General features: G+C 31.0%; 1 protein-coding gene across 1 annotated transcript in view; it reads left to right on the forward strand.

Annotated features, from left to right (window-relative positions):
* The window catches only part of LOC107454002 (uncharacterized), a 17,985-nt gene extending 3,536 nt beyond the window's left edge, over positions 1 to 14,449 (forward strand). The window contains exons 2-7 of the mRNA XM_016071043.4: positions 4,163 to 4,339; positions 6,263 to 6,454; positions 7,312 to 7,389; positions 7,476 to 7,601; positions 12,439 to 12,603; positions 14,258 to 14,449. Of these exons, the coding sequence (XP_015926529.1) occupies positions 4,163 to 4,339; positions 6,263 to 6,454; positions 7,312 to 7,389; positions 7,476 to 7,601; positions 12,439 to 12,603; positions 14,258 to 14,325 (806 nt within the window). The 3' untranslated portion in view covers positions 14,326 to 14,449. The remainder of the gene's footprint in view (positions 1 to 4,162; positions 4,340 to 6,262; positions 6,455 to 7,311; positions 7,390 to 7,475; positions 7,602 to 12,438; positions 12,604 to 14,257) is intronic.
* Positions 14,450 to 15,843: the final 1,394 nt, after the last annotated feature.

Below are 15,843 nucleotides of genomic sequence, written 5' to 3' on the forward strand. Positions count from 1 at the left end.
ATATATATATCATTTCAAATTTTTTAAGACTGAAAACAATTGCTAAAACTACAAGAACGACAAAAAATAATTCTATTACAACACTTATAATAGTTACATTTAAACAGTTTAAAAAAAATCAAATACATTATAAAATACCAGCTTAAAATAAGCAATCTTGAAGTACTATTTTTTGCATTTCTTTCTTGTAACCACATAACTTATAAGAGTTACAATTTTAACAACTGTCACAAATAAAATCTCCCAAAATAAATGTAATGTTAAAGATTTGTCACTTGCAAATATTTTTTATCAATTTAACTTGCTTTGCCCAGGTTATATGTTAGTTGCTTTTTGAAGTCGCATTTCAAATACAGACGTGTCGACATCATGTACAATGTCTATATTACTCTTGTTAATACTTATACAGTCTTAATTTTCATTTCAATTTTACTCCTTACAGCTCGGGTTTTTAAGAAAAGCATGATAAATGATATTTCGTTCTCTTTTTGAAATTGTATTGTAGTTAAGTTTAGTATTCTCGCAGCATGTGGTTTTATCTAAAGAAGAGATAAATACAAGTATCGATTAGTTTAATTTCTATGAGTTACTAAAGCAACACAATATATAAAAGAAAAAGTGCTTTAAAATTTTAAAGCTTAATTGTTCCTTAATTTTTTTAAAAAAAAAAACACTTTTTTTAATTATTTTTTTAAAGATAAATAAATTGATCGTTGAAATAGATGACGATTTTTGAATTACTTGCCACAAAAAATATAATCTTATCAAATGCATTTTATAATTCTTAAACTAATTTAATTATATTTTTAAAATTGATTGAACTTAAGGAAGAACTTAAGGATTGAACTTAAGGATTGAACACAAAAAAAGTACGGTCGAAACTACCAGAACGTGATAAAATTCACCGTGTTTCTGGCTCTATGGGAACTCCATAGAGCTTGCAAATTTTTAGCAAGGCGCTTTGGTAACGATTTTGATAAAATTAACAGTAAAATAACATTTTATAAAATGTATTAAAATTTGGTAAATGTGAGAAAATTTGGTAGTTATTTCATGATACTTTAGAGCATGGCATAAAAACCATTTATTCGGTGAAATTTACTTTTTAGTTTTGCAATTTTGACTAAATGTGTGGTAATAAGAATTATAATTTTGAAAACTTTAATTCTCGGTAAACCATAATTATCATCATCATAGTTGACCAGACAGCCCAATGTGAGCCAATGCCTTCCTGTGAAGATTTCTCTATGACGACTTCTGATTCACCTTTGATCTCTAATTCTTTTCATTAATTGCGAGAAAATCAGACTCCACTGAGTCAGCCCATCCCAACCGCGGCCTTCCCCGCTTTCTTGTTCCAGTGGGTCTAAAAAGCAGTATCGTTTTTATTGTATTGTCATCACTCATTCGAATCACGTGGGCCATCTAATTCATTCTATTTATTTCTATGCATTTAATAATATCAGGTTGTTTATAAATCTTGTACAGTTCAAAGTTAAATCTCCTTCTCCAGTTATTGTTTTCATTTACACCACCAAGTATACTCCGCAAAATCTTTCTCTCAAATGTTGCGATACAATTTTCCTCCTGTTTTGTCATTGTCCAAGCCTAAGAAACGTGTGCAGAGACTGGCCGGACAAGAAATTTATAGATTAAGAACTTTGTTTTTCTAGAAAAAAATCTAGATTAAATAAATCTTTTCAGCCCATAGACAGTATAACCGTAATTATACGAATGAAAACATTACCAAATGAATGGTTTAAACACCGGATATTTGAAATTTGTTAACCTGAATTATGATTTTCATTACCAGAAATATCATTATCTTACAGTATGGTAATTTTACCAGAATTTTTTTTCTCGCTATAAACATAACGTAAATATCCTTTTTTCTAATATATAAACTTAAAATAAATGACTCCCGCTATTTACATGTAAATAATTAAATCGAAATTAACTCCCTAACTCATTTTGTTACCAAAGCATTTTCACAGTTTCTAACATATTCATCGTCTATCGGGAATTTGTGATACCGCAATTTAATTTCAAGTGCATGGCAATGTTCCCACTACGTGTATTCGCACATAATGTGGGTTGTATTCTAAGGTTTTTGACCGACGGAGACTGGGTGAACGTGTTATGCATTAGAGAATAGAATTCATTAAACTGAGTTGTAGATCTAATCTAAAGATCTTCTCTTTGACATGAACCGTTAATAATCCGAAGCTCTAGGAAGAATATAAATTTAATACAGAAACTTTCATTCAAATTGTACTTTCATCAACATGAATATGTTATATCGCATTATTAAAATGACAGAAAGCAAGATATAATTAAAAGTGTATAAATTAAGGTAAATTGTTAAAAAAGTAAACAAAGACAAGTACAGTTTTTTTAAAAGTATTTTCCGTATTAAAATGCTGGAAGTTGATTTCCTTTTTATATATTTTTTTGTGAGAAAAGTGTTAGGACGAAAATAAGATGTAATAAATTTATCAAAAATATTCAGTTACATTTATTACTATTCGGCAGATTAAAAACACTTTGCAAAAATCAACACAGAACAAAAAGTCAACTAAAGATATTAATCAATATCTTTCTAAATTCTTTGTTTAAAAGTAAAATGGTATTAGCACAATAAAGATCCAAACAATCACAAATAAAAATCAGATAATAAAAGAATTTTAATAAAAAAAAATTCAGATAATAAAGAATACAAAATGCCTAATTAAGAATTCAAAATGTACAAGATAGACTACAAAATAAAGTAAATTAAGAATGCAAAATGGAATATACAGAATACACAACAGATTAAAAAAAATAATAATAGCACACAAAGACGTGCTTTTTGATTGTTGCTGTGCAATTTTACCAGCAAACAGTATCTTTTAAATTTAAATGTGTTTAAAAACGCCAACCATTTTTGAAAAAGAAAGTTAAAAGAAATTTCTCACCGTTGCTAGGCGATTGTTATGAATTTGATGAAATTATTTGATATTTTCCAAACGATCAATTTTTCGTCATATTTATTAAGCAGTTGAAACGTCCCAGTCAGAATTTCCATTTCAATTCTTACAAGTGAAAGAACCGACTAGGGAAATTTCTTTCGAGATGAGACTTGGTATGGAAGGGGATTAGGATGTTTATCCCTTAAAATAATAGGGCTCACTAGCCGTGCAATTCTTATAAAAAGAAGCAATTCGATTATTCGAAAGTTCTATTTACGTACTTTGTTCCTTTCAGTTGAACAACAGCCTAGTTTGGCGAAAGAATGCCAGGAGTTCGATTCACAAAAAAATAAATAAAAAATGCATTACACTGTAAGAAATTCCGGATTGAATTTTAGTATAAAGCACATTGGGCGCATCTCCCGCAAAATCCATTTTTTCTCAAAAGAATTATGGCATAATTTTTACAGTGCTATTTATTTAACTAGAGTGATTTTATGGTAATTATTAGTGCAAAGATTACGGTATGTCAGATTTTTCATATTATGTTCCGGTAAAATGGATCTTACGATAAAAAAGTACCGGCACAAAAGTAACTGGCACTTTTTATCGTTTTTTGATGCAGAATTTTTTATAGTGTAGTTTAATGTCCTTTTTCAATGATATCTTACAATTTTTCGCAGCACACATTATTAGTTTGTGGCTGAGTGGCGCAGTTGGTTTGTCGTCGGCCTTCTGAGATTAAGTCTGCGGGTTCGATCCCCGGCCCAGACACCGGATTTTCGGGATGCAGAAAATCCTCAGCGGTCATGTCGTATGATTATGCGGCATGTAAAAGATCCCTGGAGTGCCTTATTGGTTCTTGGCATTTCCGGCAAAATTAAATTCCTAATGCACTTTAGCATCTAAATAGAGTCTCGGAGTTGCCATCTAGTGTGGCAGAAACTAGACGTCCAAATTAACATGACCAACGGTATCTCACTCATTCTGGTGGTCCTGAAGTAGTCGATAGCACCTCTGGAGAACGCAATAGGTCTGCTCATTGGCAAGACCGATTGTACAGCTCAAAATAAAACGTTATTAGTTTTTGTATTTAACAAGTTCGAAAAGTTCGAAATTTTGTAATTAACAAGCTCGGGCTCATCAACTTAATATTTTTTAACAATAGCTCATAATTTATTTCAATATGTTCATAATAAGGTATTTCATTTCAGTACCAGAATGCGATCCACCGGCTTTTCCTTCAAGGGGAGGGTATGGTCCAATACAGGAATATTACGTCGTAGGTGACAGCATCCACTACTTTTGTGAAAACGATGCATACATTGGGGGCAACTATTACAGAAGGTGCGAGGATAACGGAGATTGGACTGGGGACACACCCGTTTGTGGTAAGTGCTGTATGGTAAAAACTGTGGTGTACTATCTCTTCAAATTTGGAGTTGAACATTACGAAGGATTGAGTTAAAGAATATTTAATTTCAAGACAAAACGAAATTTATATGCAATTTAAAAAAGAGTAGACAAATCTAAATACCAATAATGGAGAAATCGTAAACCAAGCTACGCGTATTCACACCATTTGTAAATTGTTTCATTTCCAAAAACACCAACTTTCGTATATTTTGGCTTACGCTAGCATATTGTACAATCGAGTACGACACGGCATGAATTTGTTGTTCTTTTCTATGATGTTAAATATCTTTAGAAACAAAAATTAGCCTTTTCAAAATTTATGCACATTGCAAAAAATTCTAGTTCAAATTAAGGTAGAAAGTAACGATACGTGGAAAAATCCGTTTTGATGAAAAACATTGCATCTTACCGTAAGACATTATATCGTAATTTTTACAGTAATAATTATGTAGTTAGAGTAATTTAGTGATTTTAGAAAAAATATTACTGTAAAAATTACGGTATATCAGATTTGATTTTCATTATATGTTCCGGTAAAATGGATTTTAAGGTAAAAAGTACCGGAACCCTGAGTGGAAGAATACATTTAATGTTATGAATAAGGTACGTAATATACGTGATGCTTTCTATTGATCTCTTTTTTACAATCCGTTTAAAAAATAAAGTATTGAAACTATACACTGTCGGGTTTGAAAATTGATGTTGAAGCCAGGAAAAAGCAAATACGAATTAATATTGCATCGAAACCTAACGAATCACTACTGATAAAGGCGAGGTAGAAACTACCGAAACCTGTTTAATTGCTTGAAAAAACAAAAAGGATTTAAAAGGATCAGATTTGTAATTATGACAACAATTCCAAGTTTTATCAAGTCACCAAGCTGATTTCGTTATAGATTGTAAACAATTGCCGACGATGTCCACAATACGCCAACATTGAGTTTTTTGGAAGCAAAAGTATTTTTACGCATACGGTGATGGCACATGATCTTGGTGTAAACCTTTTGTATTTCAGGTGTTTAGCGCTTTCATACACCATTCAAATTGTAAATGAAAACTCGACTTGGTGTTAACTTGAAGAAAAAAAAGCAAGTGTTGTTGCGCACAATTTTTAGGGTTGTTCAACATCAAATCCGAAGAGATATTACACCATCATTTTTACAGGGTATACTTGAGAATCAAGAATGAAAATGCGAGGGAAAAGGCATTTTGTTCAGAAAAAGTAAGTTTCTGCATCTAATTTTGAAACATAATCTATTGTCTGCTCGAATAAATTAGTATATAGCTCGTTCACCAGGAGTAGGCACTTAGCTCCGCCTTCATTACGTGGTATGCGGCGATACTATTTCGCTATTTTTGGGAGAACGTTGTGAGCAATCCTGAACAAGGTTGCTATTTTGGCGATCGTATAGCAAAAATATTTATCTCGCAAATTTTACCTGCATTTTTTTAACATTAAATACTTGATAAATTTGATGATATTTCGCGCCATTTTTTGTGATATTTTTCTCTTTTGAGTGAATAGATTGTCCTTTTTGAGGCATTTTGCTGGGAAAACAGTTTTTAAATTTGAAATATATTTAATTAGCCAGAGAAACGAAAGGTATAATAGCAGTTTATAAAGCGAAGTAAATAACTGAAAAAGAGGTCACTGTTTGTGTTCGGCGCACATTAGGGGTTGTCTCAATTTCTAGCGCGGAGATGTTTCTCTGCTTACTCCCTCACTGAAATGAACTCTGCGTCCAAGTGCCAACTCCTGGTGAACGAACTTTATTTAAAGTCTATCTCTCGAACCATTAAGAATTCTCCATAAAGTTCATAAAATGAATTTTTTCCTTTGTATATGATTTAAGATGTGTGAGAATGCATGTACTACGCAACGTTTATATTAAATTTAGATGGCTCAACAAACATACAGCTTGTGAACCAAACTACTACTGCCCAGCCCGAAGTGGACAACAACGCCTCTCTTGCACTTGATGGTATTCGAAGTACATGCTCATTAACGGATGGTGGTCATGACCAGTATTGGATGGCAATATTTAAGGATCCCGGAGAATTGATTCGAGTCATGGTCTTCATGCCGCAAGGTAATGAATACTACGACAGTCAGAAAATATGTTTATCACTGATTTGCTTTCGCGTGAAATATTATTATTTTTATTTAGATTTTGCTTAAATTTATTTAAGGGTAAACTATGACAGCAATATTTTTAAAATTACAAATTGGCGAGTGATGAAACTAATCTTTTACATCAGTTTAAATTTCTTGAGTCCTATCTATCTTCCTGTTCCCCACAGAGCTAAAGGGAAAAAATCATTTTTATTAATTGAAGATCTTACATAAAATCATAATAATTCTAGCATTGCAAAATAAAATTACATATAGCATATGTTACATAGAATGCATATAGCATGTTTGTTTATGATATAATAACTTGCATATTATACAGTATAATACTCTAACGTTTTTTGTGTTAACATGTGTATTTTTTTTGGCGTATGCCTGTTTAGGCAGTGGGGGTGCGATTGTTTCTGTTTTTCAGTGGCGCCATCTACGGTCAGGAATTCGACTTCTGCTACGCCATTTACACAACCACAACCCGTTTATAGGGCGGGTCACATTCACACATATTCACACACAAAGGAGAAAGGACATCGAACACACAGAGAGAGAAAGAAGCATCCATGCCTTGCCCGGGATTCGAACCCAGGACCTTTCTGATGTAATGACAGTTCCCTGCCCCCTACACAGGCCGATCGGCAACGTGTGTATTAAATATAATAAATGTTTGTCATCATTAAAATTTCGTTACAGGAAAAGCAAATTGTTTTGCATTGCATGCATGTATATGTTTTCAACATGATTGCAGGCGAAGTTGCTTTTTAGAAGTTCTTCATTTGAAAAACGATGCTTATGTTGTTTTTTTTTTATATATAATTTCAGGAGAAGTTGCTTACGAAGTTCTTCTTTTGAAGAACGATGGATCAGTTCTAAGTTGCGGAAGCAAAAGAGATGCAAATGGTAATAAAGAATAAGCATTTTTTTAAAATAAACAATTGCACTTTTGTTATAAAAACTGTAACATATTCTATTTTTAATTATTTTAGGCCGCTTAGGATGGGAATTTCATAACTGCCCCGGCCCAAACAATAGAGATGCCATTGGAGTTAAAATTGTTTCCCTGTCTCCTAAACCACTTGAAATTTGTGAAATTGCAGCTCACGTCTTGATATGTTAGTTAAAATAACTATTATTTGAGCTCTTATCTTAGTCTTAACAGTATTTTGCTTTCAATTTATTCTGCTGTAAAACTACTACTTGGGTGAAAATTATTGAATTTAACCTAATCAACATACTCAGAAACGAATATTACCTTTGCCTATAGTGTATCATATCACATAAAAATATTTACAAATTCCATTTAGTCTTACAAAATAATAAATACAGGGTTATTCATAATTCCCTCCGCCTGTAATCGCCATTTTTCTTTACTACAACTAGTTTCAGTGGTAGATGTTACAGCCATCTACCGGCAACTGCTTAAATTAAAACTTGAATACTTTCGGAATAACTTCATATGTTCTTTTTTGCCATATTCGTCTTCGTTTTTTTTACTATAAAGCTTCGAAACCCCGGAGGGAATTTGTAGTCAAATTTATTCATGAAAAGATAATGTTTATTTTTATTGACTATTATAATATAGATTATTATCATTTACCCTAAAGCACAGATAGAAATTTAATGAAAAAAACACAAGAGCGATAAATAGAATTTTATTTATTACTTTTATCTTTAACATATTAAGATTCTAAAGTAACTTTCATTTATTGCACTCTTTAGCTTGTTAGCGAGTTTACGAAACCTAAAAAAATATACTGAACTTAATTTACTGTATTGATAAAATTAGATTCTTGCAACTCGAGAAGAAGTGAAGTGATTAAGCCAGATCACATGTTATTTAAATCAGATTTAATTGGATACCTGTTGGCAACGTCAAGCGTGTGTGTTAAGCCTAATATTCTTCTGAATAGATAAATGATACTATTTACCTTAGATGGTGTCACTTGCTGGTATCCAATTGAAGCATATTTTAATTTTATCAAAAATTAATAATAAAAGAATTAAAATCTAAGAAAATATAGTACATTTTATAAAAAAAATATTTTAAAAGTCTATTATTTTAAAAACATAATAATTTAAGCTATTTTACTAATAAATACGTTTTTAAATCATTTGATCATTATTTTTATAGAACACAGTATAATTACTTGATGGATACGCAAATTATTTAAATTTTTATGTTCCTAGTTCTAGCCATTTTCTTCCTTAATTTTTATTTGATCTACTGAATTAAATAATTCTTAAATTATTTAATAGAAGAAAATTTGTAGAAGCATAATTTTAATGTTTAGGATCATATAAAGAAAGAATTTATAAGAGATACATGGAAAAAAAGATATTGTGCAAGTTTGTTGGGAAAAAAAACCTGAATAATTAGTAGAATAAAACATAATTGGCTATTTATTATTTTTTCTTTCGAAAATTAGTTGGAATACTGATAATAATTCATAATAAATCTATGAAAACATTTTCGAAAAAAGGTATAATTGGATTAATTAATTTTATACTTGAGAAAATTTTTTGTGCTTTGTTTCGGAAGACGTAAAGAAAAATACAGAATTAAAACTAATTACACAGAATTCAATTTCTGATCTAGCTAATGTCTAAATTAATGATGTAATCATCATAAAATTTGGTTTGTCTGAGGTTTTGTGAAAGAGGGCTGAAACACGGAAAATTGCAAGTTACACTAATAAAATTTAGTAACATTGATTGAGAATTGTACGTTTTCACCCATTATACGATGCATTAATTGATTGCTTAGTATACGAGTAAACTGCGTATTCTTCAATATTATGATTGCGCATTTCTTCGTAATTGTGGGTGTTTTCTTAGTTTGCATAATAATGAATGAGTGGCTGATCATTATTTTAAAAAAAGTTCATGTTGAATAAGGAAATATTGCTTTTGATTATCACAATTACTCGCTTTGTCAACTTAATAGTTTTTTAATTATTGTCAATTATTTTGGTTATCAATGACGTTTCAAATTTGATAAAATGAGCCTTTGGAACACGATATTGTTTGTTTACTTACAAGCAAATCAATGGTAAAAAAAGTTAGAAAGTTAAGAATCGTATGTATTTTGATCCCAAAACATAAGAGCGGGGTCGAGATTCATAGATTAAGATGTTTGATTCCGTTTTCTGGGGCAAGATCCAAGTAAATATTTTTAAAATTGAGGAAATTGCTAACTCAGCTTTATTGAAAATTCGTATTTCATTCGGCTTGATACAACGCATCGATTAACACAATTGTAACACAAATTACAGAACTGAATGAATTCTTAGTCATCACATAAAGATTCAAACCTGTGATACTTGTTCATATGAATCAAAAATAGCATAAAAATTTGGGAGAACTCGGAGAACAAGCTGAAACGATACACGAGGGAGGAAACAGTTAGCTGATAATTTCGTGGTTTCGTAAAATGATTTCAAAAATAACAAATCACACCTCACGCATTCCTGAATCATCAAAAATGAGAGTTTCGTTTTAAGAGTGTAATTCTATGCTTATGAAACACGCTAGCGATTTTTCAAGTTAAAAGTTAATGAATTGAAAATTCGTATTTCATTAGGCTTGATACAGCACATTGATTAACACAACTGATTATGAAATGTAACACAAATTACAGAAGTGAATGAATTCTTAGTCATCACATGAAGATTCGAACCTGTGATACTTGAGCATATGAATCAAAAATAGCATAAAAATTTGGGAGAACTCGGAGAACAAGCTGAAACGATGCACGAAAGAGAAAACAATTCGTTGATAATTTCGTGGTTTCGTAAAATGATTTTAAAAAATAACAAATCCCATTTCTGAATCATCAAAAATAAGAGTTTCAGTTTAAGTGTGTAATTCTATGCTTATGATATGAAACACGCTGACGTGTTTACAAGATTCAAGTTGCAGAATATTGTGACAAACTTTCGACTAAATATATTATTTTCGATAATTATTACACAATATCATAAAATAAAATATATTCGAAATAAAAAAAAAACGATTCTTCAAATTTTCTTTTCATAATTGTATTTTAGCAAAAATTCAGTTCTTGATTCCCTCTATATAAACAAAATCGTCCTCTTGCCATCTCCTTTCGCCTCTTTGTCACTTCTTGTCATTCTGGACAATCGGCTGTAACACTTGGTGTTTGCTTTAAAAATCGTTTCGCTCTTGTTCATAAAAGAGACGCCTTAAGTGCTCACTGGAAAAATGTGACACTTAAGTTTGCTTGCTTCCTATAAACTCTAAAAAGTAGGACACCCCTAAAGTGATTGTTCGAGTACCAGTCATGCACTGGAAGGCCATTTCAGGGATCTTAAAGTTTTTTCTTGCACTCAGGAAAAAACCTATCTTTAAGTGCAAAGTATATATTGTTCTGTTTTATTTTGCATTTCTTCCAAACAGTCGGTGGCAACGTGTGTAGTTTCGATGTGGTATCGGAATATGACGTGAATGACGTCATATTCCGACAAATTATGTTTCAAACCAATAAGAAGCTACAACTGTCTTCAAAGCTTTATAAAAGCTGTGTATTTTCTTTTTGCAGTAGATATAAGAATAATACATTAGATATAATTTCTAGATACGGATGTGTTACTTTCGTGATGAATTTGAGGTAGAGTGAGTTGCTGTTCGTTTTATTTGATTTACACTAATAAATAAAGTTTGAGTTCTACTAGTTCTGTTATATATTGTTCCGCTAAAATGATTTTTATCTGACTGTGAACGAACATATCTGATTAGGAAATCTCTAAAGAAGTTGGCTTAGGAAAAGAATAGAAATTTCTTTTCACTTTTACCGATATGAGAGGAAATATATTGTATCTGGCTTTTGAATTAATTGATTGCTTAGAAAGTAAGTTTAGGACACAGATAGGCGAGCCTTGCCCATAATGCTTGTTCAGTTACTAAGTTGTTGAGCAGAAGATACTGTTAGAAACTTTTCGTAAAAAAAGTTAAAAATTATAATTAATTATAAATTAACTATTTAATTAATTATTTAATTAATTATTGAAGTAATTATTCACTTAATTATTCATTTAAAAAATTAAATATTTAATTATTTAAGTAATTATTTAATTATTTAATTAATTATGAAATTATTTATTTAATTAATTATTTAATTAATTATTTAATTAGATAAGTAATTATTTAAACGTTTAATTAATTATTTAATTAATTAACTACTTATTCAATTATTTCTTTAATTTTTATTTGATTAATTGATTAATTAAAAAATTTATTTAATATAATAGACTGCTCCCAGAAATTTTACAGTAATATTAGAATGAATTGTCGAACAGTAAGGGCTGTCGTTTAGAATCTATGTATCCACAAAATTTGCTCAATAAGTATTCTCAACAAAGCTGATACTTCTTTAACTTGTGTTCTTGACTCTGAATATAAAACAAAAATTTAAACTTTTAATTATAAGTCTAAATGTAGAAATGGGAGTTCTGAGCAAGATAAATAAATATATTTAGTAGTAAGTAAATGAATATTAAAATATTAAATACGCCAAAAAAAACTGCTTTTATAATCTTTAATAATTTTACGTATTCTAATTTACAGCACCAACATGCGTTGATCCTCACTTACACGTTGATGATGGTCAGATTCAGCTTACGCGGCAAACGGCTTCTTTAGTTTGTANGAATGAATTGTCGAACAGTAAAGGCTGTCGTTTAGAATCTATGCATCCACAAAATTTGCTCAATAAGTATTCCAACGAAGCTGAGACTTCTTTAACGATGTTCCTGAATCTGAATATAAAGCCAACATTTAACTTTGTAATCTTAAGTCTAAATGTAGAAATAGAAGTTCTGAGCAAGATAAATAAATATATTAAGTAGCAAGTCAATAAATACAAAAATATTAAATACGCCAAAAAAAACTGCTTTTATAATCTTTAATAATTTTACGTATTCTAATTTACAGCACCAACATGCGTTGATCCTCACTTACACGTTGATGATGGTCAGATTCAGCTTACTCGGCAAACGGCTTCTTTAGTTTGTAATAAAGGTTTCACGCGAAGTCCTGTAAGCAAAATAGAATGCGTGCGCGACGGCGTCTGGAACAGAAAACGTCTCTATTGTTTAGGTAAGATAACTACAAATTCAGTTTTTATTTTTTGCAGCAGGTTTCATTTTTTAAAATGCTTAGATATAACAATTATTTCACTCGTTTTACCGTTGATAAACGTTCATTAAGATGTTCTCGATTTTATCTTCGCATTCTTTATTAAATTTTCATTTTGCATATTTGTCGCATTTGCAATAATTTATGGCTGTAAAAGTTCATTCATAAATATAATTATAAGAAAAGGCATTTTATAGTTAATAATAAACTTGAACATAAAATAAAACATAAGGCCACCTGGAATAGCATGTTGTTGGCGAGGCAATGTCAGTGAGGCAACTGTATGATGTCGGTGATTTGTATGTTTGAGGTAATGTAATTAAAATTACGCACCAGCTGCCAATACCTCTTATACCGAACCGTGGTGGCTCTGGGGATAGAGTATTCACCTTTCAATGAGGTGAGCCAGGTTCAAATCTTAGTGTTGGCTAGTTGAAAAGAATTCCGCTCCCGGCTCGCACCGACCACAGTGCTTAAGTAAAATATCAGCGGAAGACGGATCGTGAGTTAGAATTCCCTTGCCATCAGGCGAAATGTGGGTTTTTTTCGTAGTTTTCTTCTCCATGTAACACAATTACTGGTTAATTCCATCAAAAAGTTTTCGACGAAGGCTAGCTTGTCCCAATGATTGATCCAGGAGCTCCTCTGTCTTCTGGATTGGGTTCAAAAATGGGGGTTGAATATCGGTAGTCATCAACAGCCGGTTATAAAATAAAATATTAAATATACATCCCAGACCAGTTTTATTTTTTTTATAATCGTCGTTGAACAGGCCACCCAATTTTGAGTTTACGACTGCTAATGTTCAACTCCGTAGCCTTGTAATCCTGAATCTAATCCTGAAGACAAGGGAACTTCAGGATCTAGTATTAGGAAAAATTTGCCTTCGTAGAGGATTTTCTTTGATGGAACTAACCCGCATTAGCGTTACCTGAAGAGGAAGACCTCATACGGTTAGCCTGACAAAAGAGGACTTTAATCCATGATACATCTTCTACTGAGGATATTTTACGTCATGCCACACCAGTTCAACGAAAGTTTGATGAGCTCTTCAAGCTACCAGCAGAAACATATCCCCAGTCGCGATTTTTAAATCCAGCAACATTTAACGACCCGCTCTCCTGTTTGGCGATTTCTTAAATGAATGAGAAATTGATTATTGAATATTTTTTTTGCCCAGATAAAACAAATTTTTAAAGCAATAAAAGCCAGCAGTATAATTGAAACCTACTACAACTGAGAGAAAAATCTCCAAAAATGAGAATGAGTCATTAAAGGCTGCTTGATTGTAAATTAGAACCCTTTTCCTTTACAATGGCAGCTCAGTACATTAACCGCTACGTCGTCTTTTAACATAAAATAATGTTTCACTCTAGTCAGACCTCCGCTGCCACTCGACTCAATTTTGGTTAGAAAAAAAAATTGAATAATTTAAAATCGATATTTAAATAACATGTGAATCTTCAAAAATAACTACTATCATATCTTTAAAAATCGTCTTCCAGTAAATGTTACAAATTTGGAACAAAAATGATGAGAGGAAATCGATCCTTTGAATTTTTTTTACGGCGTTTTTTAATTTTGCTTTTATTTCATATTTATTTTTCACTTTCAGAGCGACAATGGACTGAGGACATAGAGAGAGAAAGAGTACAGCATCAACCACCTGCTAATGACCCATAAGACAAAGAGTTGCGAAGAATAGCTAATTTTTTTCATAGTAATACTTACTCAAGTTTAACGTTCTTCAAGTTTAGAATAGCTATAACTTGTAATATACAGAATAATAAATTATCTAAAGTATGAACTTTTAATTTAATTACACAATATTACATTTACATCTAATATTACATTTACATATGTGAAATTATTTCATTGCAAAAAATGTAACGTAATCGACTTTAGCGTAATCATCTTTAAATATAATCACTTGCGTTTACGAATGAGGCATATTTTTTCCACATATGTAACCTTGTAATTTTGAACTCAACCCAGAAAACAAGAGAACTTCTGTATCAAGTACTGGGACAAACTAGCCTTATTGAGGGACTTTTTCTATGGAACTAACCCGCATTTGAGTTACATAGAGACGAAAACCACGAAAATCTCCCGTGGTTAGTCTGGGGCCAAGGGGTTTCTAAACCATGATACAACTTCCACTGACCATACTTTACGTCAGAACTGTGGTCGGCACAAGCCGGGAGTCACCGGTGTCTAATCAGCTAGTCACCGCTGGAAATCGAACTTGAGTTACTTAATTAGAAGGTGAACGTTTTACCCCATATGAATAGAATATATTTAAGACCTAAAAAAAAAGTGAGTACTTATTATTCAATTATTATTTAAATTTTTTCAATGCTGTCCCAAAAATAAAGTTCGATACTATGTTTTAGTTAAAACAGAACTTTAATATAAGTTTTTAGTAAGCTCAAAAGGTAATGGAATATTTTAACAAATGATTTATGAAAAAAAATTGAATAAAAATTAAATGTTCGAGAAGGAAATTTGAGATGTTATCGATTAAAAGTTATCCTCGTAAAAAGCATGTATTGAAAATTTATATATGGATAAGGAAATGGGAGAAATTAACCTTTAAAATCCTTATTGTATTGTAAAAACTTATTCGTATTTTAACCTAAAATTTGAAGTTTCCCCGATGATTTTCAGACTAAGTTAAATACAGAGCCTTTGTAAGGATGGGGCCAGCGGAGCATATGCCGAAACATCAATTTCTTCCCTTATTTTAGAAAGGGATATTCCATTTTTTTAATAATAGGAACAATCTTTTATGAGTTAGAAAATTCTTTTAATAATTAAATCAATTTTTTATTAATTGGGACAAACTTTTCATCGTCAGAATTATTTTTAAATAAATAGAATAATTTTTTTAATAATTGGATTGTTGCACTATGTAATCGAAATTTTAAAAAAAATATTTATACTACGAAAATTTAAAAACCCTTAAAAATGGCTTTTGTAGAAATCACTAATGCCCAAAAATAACAAGTTTCCTGATACAAATTTGTGAAATTGAATTCTAAATCGAGCCTTTAACTTTAAAATTCAGTCAAATTTTACTTTAAAACTCGGATTTTTGACAAACATATTTTACTATAGGTATTCATAACTCTTTTACTGCTTTCAAAAAACTGGGATAGCAATTTTCAAAAAGAAAAATGGCTTTTGCAAAAATCATTGATA

This window comes from Parasteatoda tepidariorum, chromosome 4 (genome assembly GCF_043381705.1).
Source record: "Parasteatoda tepidariorum isolate YZ-2023 chromosome 4, CAS_Ptep_4.0, whole genome shotgun sequence".
NCBI classification, from domain to species: domain Eukaryota; kingdom Metazoa; phylum Arthropoda; class Arachnida; order Araneae; family Theridiidae; genus Parasteatoda; species Parasteatoda tepidariorum.